This window comes from Nanorana parkeri, unplaced genomic scaffold (genome assembly GCF_000935625.1).
Source record: "Nanorana parkeri isolate BGI_ZX_2015 unplaced genomic scaffold, ASM93562v1 scaffold149, whole genome shotgun sequence".
NCBI classification, from domain to species: Eukaryota; Metazoa; Chordata; class Amphibia; order Anura; family Dicroglossidae; genus Nanorana; species Nanorana parkeri.
In genome coordinates, this window is record NW_017306417.1 from 1,646,327 (window position 1) to 1,655,304 (window position 8,978).

Sequence of the window (8,978 nt, forward strand, 5' to 3'; positions counted from 1 at the left end):
GGGGGGGGGGGGGGGGGGGGCAACTTCATATTATTGGTTTTGGAATAGGATGCCAAACGAGCTCAGGTGTGATGGTCAGATGTCTACAAACATTTGGCTTTCAGCATTGCTCTCATAGTCATTTGACTACATAAGCCCCACCACTTCGAAAGACTAGGTAAAGGAATTGCTTACACATTCAAACAGAATGATGAACAATTTTCAGGTAAACCATTTAATTCTTGAATAGTGATTGCTCACAGTTTGAGTGCTTATACAATTTTTACGATCCACACTGTCAGTGAAAACTTCAGTAGGTCATAACTTATAAATGTACATCATAAATGCAATTGCATTAATTATGCAAAACTACAGTGTTCGTGGTGTGCTTTATCACATTTCAATGTGTTTAAATGGTATTTCATCATGTCCAACTTGTATTTAACTTGCTCTATTTCAATATACCACTAACTGGGACTTTCCAGGTCAGACAAGAAAAAAGCATATGAAATTCAGTTCAAACACAAAAATATTACTCTGTAGGTATTCTTTAATTCACATTTACTGTATTGATGTGTAAAATGCAAAAAAATAGATCTTGCTAAATTTAGAAAAAGGGGGCAGCACAACCTAAATAAAGTGCTTAAAATCTGAAGGTATGTTGAGCATATTAGAAACCGAAGGTAATTGTTGGTGTGCTTAATTTAGTTCCAAACGTGACACAACAGCATATAGTTACATATATTTAACTACATTGGTACTGGTCAGCTCTGCCATGTGCCAAAGTAATAATCCTATCTTAGGCCGCGTCCTCTATGTTTAGTATGAAATGTTTTAAATGTATTATTAATGGTATTTATACAGTATAGCGCCAACAATTTTACGCGGCGCTTTACACAGTGCACATGAACATCAGTCCCTGTCTTCAAGGAGCTTACAATCTAAGGTCCCTATCTCACATGTATACATACCAGGACCAATTTAGACAGGAGCCAATTAACCTACCAGCATGTCTTTTGAGTGTGTGAGGAAACCGGAGTACAAAACATGAAAACATGCAAACTCCTTGTAGATAGTGATCTGGCTGGGATATGAAATTACATTCTGACCTCTTTTTATGGTTCTCAGTTGCCTTCCAAAAGCAAAGGGAAATGCCTTCTTAGACAGTTGGCACCAGAAAAGATATACCCCTATTGAAAGATTTCCCCTTGCCCCCTATTCCTGGGATAACTGTAAAATTTTGAATTTCCTTCTTTTTTTTTTTTTACTGGAGACAATGGTCACAATGGCCCTGAGCAAGGACAAAGACAGTAATGAACCTGTCAGGGGTTTTACACCTTATTACTCTACCCAAATGGCTTCACGCATACTTTATAGCTAAACTTCAGATGGATATAAAAATGCTATTCGATAAAAAAAAATAATTAATGTATTTTCACATAGGGCTAATATAATAAACCAGATGAAATTCACCAGTTCTGGAACAGGCACATATTTGCTACCGTAGTTCCTTTTGAGAATCTGAAAGAGTACGGGTGTTCTTAGGAAGATTTTAATTCTATGCCCCTAGATCAGTATTTCTCAATGGCAATCTTGACAAGTATGCAAAATCCCAAGGCACCGCAGTCTACAATGTAAAAAACTACATTTGGCCCTTTCAAAATCAATCCCAGAACCTTATCTCACATAGGGGCCTGGTTTGGATTTTAAGGGGGAGACCTCATTCAAAAACACAGTCCCCCCTTCAAATCAGGAGCCCCCCTTCACATCAGAGCCCCCCTTTCACATCAGAGTTCCCCATATCATCAGTGCTCCCCCTTTACATAATCAACCACCTTCACATCATGAGCTCTGTCCTTTCACATAAGAGTACCACATACTACTTTCACATCAGAAGCCTTCCTGTACCATGGAAAGGCATGATGCTAAGGCACCCCTGAGGAAGCCAGAAGGCACCCCAGGGTGCCATGGCACACTGGTTAAGAAGGGCTGCCCTCGATCACTTTGATCAAATGCTTGATGGCCCTTACTTTGCTATGCATAGTCTCAATTACAAAACAGCTTGAAAGATACAGAGCAGAGCAGTCAACGTCTGGCCAACAACAAGCAGATGACATGCCCTTAACAAATATGTCTGCTTAGGGATGTGACTGTGCATGCACACTGAGCTGGGAGCATGCTGTTTATTTTGTTTGTTTATTTGCGCTAGCTTTTTTGTGTTTGTTAGAATGCGCAGCAGGGCTCAGTTGCAGCATGCCCTGGCTTAAAGTGCACCATAACAATGCGGGCTGATCGATGACCTGTCTAGGGAGGAGACAAGCATGAACTAATGTACGTCATTTAGCTCAGTCTACAGATGGACAGCAATGAAACAATTTGTTTCTGAGCAGCATGGAGAGCACAGCATTGTACAGTGTAATCTAATAATGGCTACCAGTACAGCTTCGGGCTTGAAAGACATCATAGATTAACATCACTCATCTATCTGGATCCAAAGTGCAATTTATTTGTTACAGGCTTAATGTTGGATCTGCAAGGGAATTACTGGATATACAAATTGGCTATTTTTATTTTTTAACTCTATGGTCGCTATTTGCTAAAAAGCAAGACTAACCCACTTATCGAATAGCAATAACATGTTGATCTAAAAGAAATGTGTGACATTTACAAGTCATTGATAATAAGGCCAAACAATCCAGCTGATTTGTACTTAAGGTGTAAAGCCAAAAACTTTTCTATTTTAAGTTTTGTATAGAATGGAGAAGGATTAGAACCCCTGTCTGGTTTTTACTGCTATCCAGGACTCCATTATAAACATCTACTTGCAATTACAGTTCTGCTGTAAATTGGTTTTGCTAGACAAGAAGTAATGGAAAATCTGCATCTGGGACACAGACAAAAATACAACAGGGGTTCAAGCCTTTCCTTACTCTACTAAAGAAAAGCATTTTTATTTATGTCTGTGTTGCTGTTGATTTCCCCTCACTTCATGCCTGCTAAAATGTTGTCATCAGGACAGGTAATGAGGGTAAATCTCTCTAACAGAGCCCCTAATAGTAGGCCTGGACAAGACAAGGGTTCTAGCCTTCCCCATCCAAAAACAGTTTTGGCTGGACATACAATGTAATGGCCTTTGTTTTTGTTTTCCAAAAATAGTGTTTTCCACATTTTCTGTGGTTAATGGCACAAAGTACTAAAAGATGGCTTTTGGGAACTCCAGCACCAGAACAAGGCTACCAGGACACCAGTTCCAAACAACCTACTATGGGTATTAGATAGAAAAAGGAAGGAGCATTCCCCCCCCCCCTTCCCCCACTCCTTCACAAAGTTGTCTATATAATGTAGAATAACTACCCCCTACCCCCGCGTCTCTAGAGATTGAAATTAAACCTGTCACAATCTTAGGCAATTCAAACTAAATGTGTGCTGACAAAATATATAGGCAGATGTTACCTTCACTGAAAAGTCAAAAAGATAGGTAGTCAAACTTGGCCTGGCCCTCACCTCTTAATGGTCAAAGATACTGCTCATCACCTTCAACAGGGATATTTGGAAGCAGAAAGAACCTGGATTTATTAAACTTTGTAGGAAAAGTCAAGATTTAAACAACATTTTAGCTGGCTAAATATTTTGATCTAGAGATTATTCTGCAACACGAAAGTAAATAGCATTTTAAAGACTTGCTTCACTTAAAGATTAACAGTATTGTGGCCAAGCCACACTGTTAATGATTACCAGGGTTGAGTGAAGCTGCTTGGGTTTGTTTTAAGGAAGGGGTTGTCGATGCCCTTTTAAAATCTGCAAATCCCAAATATAGTAAATAAATAAAAACTGTGTGGGATTCCCCTTAATATTCCAGCCAGACCCTTATCCAGGCATTCAGCCTGGAAGGCCAGGAAAGAGAGGGCAGTGAGTGTGCACCCCCCTACTTATTACACCAGACCAGGCCACAAGCCTTTCAGCATTGTGGGAGTACCGTGCAAGGGGTCAGGCAAAGCCTCCCTCCTTGCACACAACTCTTGTCCCAGAGTTGAGGGGCAAGGACCTCTTTTCCACCTTCAGTGCCCTAAGAAATTGTGGGTAATATGTAGGGCTTATAGTGGAATCTAGAAGCCCCATTTATAATAAGGGAGCAACCAGAAATCCACACCCTCCTAAAGGAATGAGTACAGGGGTGGATAGGTACCACTTACCCATTTCCACAAAGAGTTAACACACATAAAATGAAAAAGCCAAATATAGGGAATTAATAAAGAGCAATACCCCTAAATTGCCTCTTAGCCAACCAGAGCTTAACAGAAAAAAAATGGTGCACTTAACGGCAGTTCTGCCAACTACCTGGAGAAACTGGCAAGTGTAAGTTGCTAATAGGGAGCACCTGTTTGTCAGACTATCTAATGAATAATTACTTCATATATTGCTTTAAAGCTTCATTATTTTTTTAAACTTACTTTCATCTTTTGCATATTCATCAATGGTTATATTAGGAGGTAATTCTGAAGCTAGATGCAAGCATTTATTCCGTAAGTGTCCCATGAATAGCTGCAGACCAATCAGTGCAAACACACTCAGACAAAACACTGTGAGAATCATCACATCCGAAAGCTTCTTAACCGACTGAATCAGGGCACCCACAATGGTCTTCAGGCCTAGAAAAGAAATGCAACTAAGTGACTGTCCTATGAACAATTAACTGAACTAGCAGTTGACATATATCCATGTAGGGTATACAGCTGATCTTTAGGATTAGTCCACCTAGGAGAGAGAGTTCAGTTTTTAGTAGATCCAAAGTTGCTAAATCACGCACTGGCCTTTTTTATCTCTAAAGTTGACCATGTTACAATCTGATTAACTTCTGAAAACTAACCATAGACTTCTTTAAGGCTTGTTCATACCAGTCCACATGCTTGAACACTCACATGGTTATTCAGAGAAGGGTGAAGAGTTTGGAGAAGGCAGGAGAAGTGAACAATCTAGGCCAAAATAGCTGATATGGAACAATTTTCCAATTCAGCTCACTTTCCAAGTCCGCTATGTTGCCCTAGATTGTTCACTTCTCCTGCCTTCTCCAAACTCTTCACCCTTTTGTGAATAACCCTGTCAGTTTTAGCATGTAGGCTGGTGAACGTATGTGCTAGTAAAAACACAAGGCACCAGTTATACAGGTGAAACTCGAATAATTAGAATATTGTGCAAAGTTCATTTATTTCACTAATGCAACTTAAAAGGTGAAACTAACATATAAGATAGACTCCTTACATGCAAAGCAAGATAATTCAAGCCGTGATTTGTCATAATTGTGATGATTATGGCTTACAGCTCATGAAAACCCCAAGAACCCCAAATCCACAACCTCAAAAAAGTAGACTATTACATGCAATCAATAAAACAAGGATTGCACATAGAACAATATCAGACCCCTGAAAAGTACAAGCATGCATATGTACTCAGTACTTGGTTTGGGCCCCTTTTGCAGCACTTACTGCAATTACTTTTGCACGATATTCTAATTATTCAAATTTTCACCTGTATTTTTTCAAACTTTATTGAAATGCCACAAAGTGACATATCATTCATCTCTATGTATTGCAGCTGAGACGAATGGATATTTCAGGTGATCTCTGGTACAGTGCAGAAAAATGCAGACATGGTGCATTTTTCCATACCTCTCCACTCTGTTGTGGTATGAACGGTACAAAACAGTCACTCACATGGTGTGAATGAGCCCTTAGATTTACCAACAGCTATGTAGAGCAAAGGCCTTTCAGACTGCTATGTATTAAATGGATTGTTTAGGCAGGCTTTCATGCTGCATATATGTTGATAACTAAAAAGTAGACTATATAGAGATTGTACACACAAACACTGCAGTAGCAAGATCACAACTCCAAGGTGGGCAGAGAAATGGCAAGGAATTGGTAATGTTTTGTTTTGTTCTGCCCATCTTGGAGTTGGGTTCCAAATCAGGAAATACTGCTACTAGAACTTCAAAGATATAAAAGAAGTGGAATAGCTAGCATCCATCAAAGACTGAAATCTCTAACATGGTGGACTTTACCTGTATTGTTTTGTATTACATATCTTTACTTATTTATTTTCCAGTTTTCAAGAAATATCATATGGAAAGTGCCTACACTAATACAATGAACTGAACTAGTCAGTGTAGGCCTGTACCTGGAGTTTATAACTGCATATTGACATAATTTACATTGAGAATTGAGCAGACAACCCAACAAAACCTGTTGGCAACTTGACCGGTGTGGCTATGTTGCAGGTTTCTGCTGTGGGCATCACATTTCCCATACTGCCTCATTTGCACTCATGTGCCATTGCCTAGGGAATCAGGATTTAAGGGACCACTACAAGTCCTGATAGTGTACAAACTGCTATACTTGACTCATATTTTACCATCCTTTGGACATCTGTTTAATCAGTAAATTAACTGTAGGTAGAAGGGGGTGCAGCGGCTTTTAGAGGAGTCAGGAGGCACTTTACAGTTGAAGAAACATGAAACCATCTCTCCTTTCCCTTGTTTGCTGGTCTGCACAGTTAAAAAATAGTCAAAAAGAATCTAAAGCAAAACCCCCCAACAGGTTTTTATTGCCGCCCTTGTCCCTGCTGGGTAGATTCTCTCTATGTGTCTGGGTAAAAATTTTGAGGGCAAATGTAAACTTTTTGAGTAGTCAATGAAACATGAATAGAAGGGAAATCTTTCAACAGGGACACGTGTCTAAGAGGGCATAACACTTATTTTGGATACATTTCTTCTCACTTCCTGATGTGTCCAGCAGACACAAAGTAAATGTAATTCCACCCAGAGGGATGAAAATTGCAACAAAAACCTGACGGGTTTAAACCATTACCTAGTCCAGGGATAGCCAAGCATTGGCCCTCCAGCTGTTGTGGAACTACAAGTCCTGAAAGACTCCTGCAGGCTTGACTACATGAAGGGAAAGGCATGATGGAATTTGTAGTTTCAACAGAGCTGGAGGGCTAAAGATTGGCTAACCCCCAAAAACAACAAAGGTTTATATTTACACTTTAATGCTAGCTTCCTACATCACATTTTACTCAAATTAATTGCATGATATGAGGGGCAGAGCTTGTACAAAAGGGAGTGCCTAGGGCAGCTAAGTACAGCCCGACCATGGGGGTTTACTGAGCAACACAGACTGATGTAAGCTGAATGTCACAATTTATTAGATCCATCCAGCAAGCGGGCTGTTTGCACTGATTAAGTTTATGAGCAAATTTCTCATGATTGAGTGCAGTGTACATTCAACCTCCAAGCTGTTACCCATTAAAAGTCTTTACTTCATTGTACTGCACTGCTTAAAATCCAACACATGCCCTGTACCTGTCACTACTATCTCTGTTCACTCACATAATTCAGTGACATCATTGCCCTCCTCTAATCTTGTAACAGATATTATTTGGCAATAGCTTATACTCCAAACTTATCAGAGGAAGATCAGAATACTTGTCCTCATTTTGTTTCACATAAGAATTTTGTCTTACTCGCATAGTCATTTAACAGAAGGCTTTATTAGTTATAGGTTAACGTGACCCTGTCATAAACATGGGGGTGGCCATTGCTGCCCTCCTCCTGCAAATGCTAGTTGCCTGGTCATGTCTGGCATCAATACTTTCGGGGCCAGTTGCGGTGACTGGTGGTTTTCGGCACTGGATCAATGGCAGTCACCCAAAGGGCACACAGAAAACCGCTTTCTATATTCCCTTTTCACACCACAATGCTGGTGTGATATGTGGTGCTGAAAAATTAACTTGTGCTGCATTTTGTCACAGTGCGCTGGATGGCACCAGAGTCCACCACACTACAGCACACTGCTCTGCTGTGCCTAGACCTGATTGAAGTGTAGATAATATAGTCCAAACCAAACTCCATACAGTGTACAGACCCGGTATAGTAATGAGGGGTTGTTAGAAAGTGTAATTGGTTTTGTTGCAGACTAGCTTGTAAGTGTGCCTGGAAATTTCTGCGTTTTGTATAGCAAGCAAGGGTGTTTGTAGTGACAGGAAAGAATGGAGTCATGCATGATAGGGTCAAACTGGAAGAAAGGTCACCAGCACTCCAAAGATGATAACATCAGTGTAAATGTATTTACATAACATCACCTAAGTCAAAATAGCCAACGTTTTGGGGCCACACAGGATCCCTTCCTCAAGGCGACACTGGCTATTTTGACCAAGGTGATGCTATGTAAATAAATTTACACTGATTTCATCATCTTTGGGGTGCTGGTGACCCTTCTTCCAGTCTGAATGGAGTCTACACTTTGGCCAATAAAGTTAAATAAAAAGTAAACAGTGCCTTGCGTTGGCACAGCTACACACCACTGCAACCCAGTGCACACTGGCTGCAACCCAAACTGGAACATTTTAGCAAGCAGCCTGCATGAACCAGCCGTAATTCATTAACCTGTACCAAAGTGAGTGCCAAAAAAAGGTGCCATTATTCCTTATTGCTATACCTGTTCCAAAAACACTGAAGCCAAGACATCAGCATGGCAGCCAGGCAATCGTCATTTTCAGAAGGAATGGTTAGCAATGGCAGCCTTTGTTATTCTCTAATTAATTATGTTTTTTTCCTATAAGCAACAGCCAAATATTCTTTTTAAATAGCAGGACTTGCTATGAAAAGGAATGTTAAATATTAATAATTGCATTACACGTATAGAAAGAAAATATCACTTATGCTATTCATGGGTAGCCACAATCAGTGAGTAATATCTATTGTGCATCTATTAAGCCCACCAACGATTACAGCGTATGACAGAGTTTGGGATGACCATCAGGGAGTTACTGTACAAAATTACTAGTCTAATATAGACAAATGGCACAAAAGTTCTACCAACTATGCTGCTAATACTCATGTGTCAGGAGGATTTCAGTTACACGTCTGCCAGACAGAGTCACCCATCAAAGTCCTACTTCTTGGGGACTCCAGCAGTGAACTCTCCTTACCATAATGACCCCCC

At 40.1% G+C, this 8,978-nt stretch overlaps 1 protein-coding gene across 1 annotated transcript in view; it reads right to left on the reverse strand.

Annotated features, from left to right (window-relative positions):
- Positions 1-8,978, reverse strand: part of LOC108785199 (sodium channel protein type 2 subunit alpha-like) — a 167,403-nt gene that overhangs the window by 70,728 nt on the left and 87,697 nt on the right. Inside the window, exon 12 of the mRNA XM_018554236.1 lies at positions 4,431-4,628. Coding sequence (XP_018409738.1) covers positions 4,431-4,628 — 198 coding nt within the window. The remainder of the gene's footprint in view (positions 1-4,430; positions 4,629-8,978) is intronic.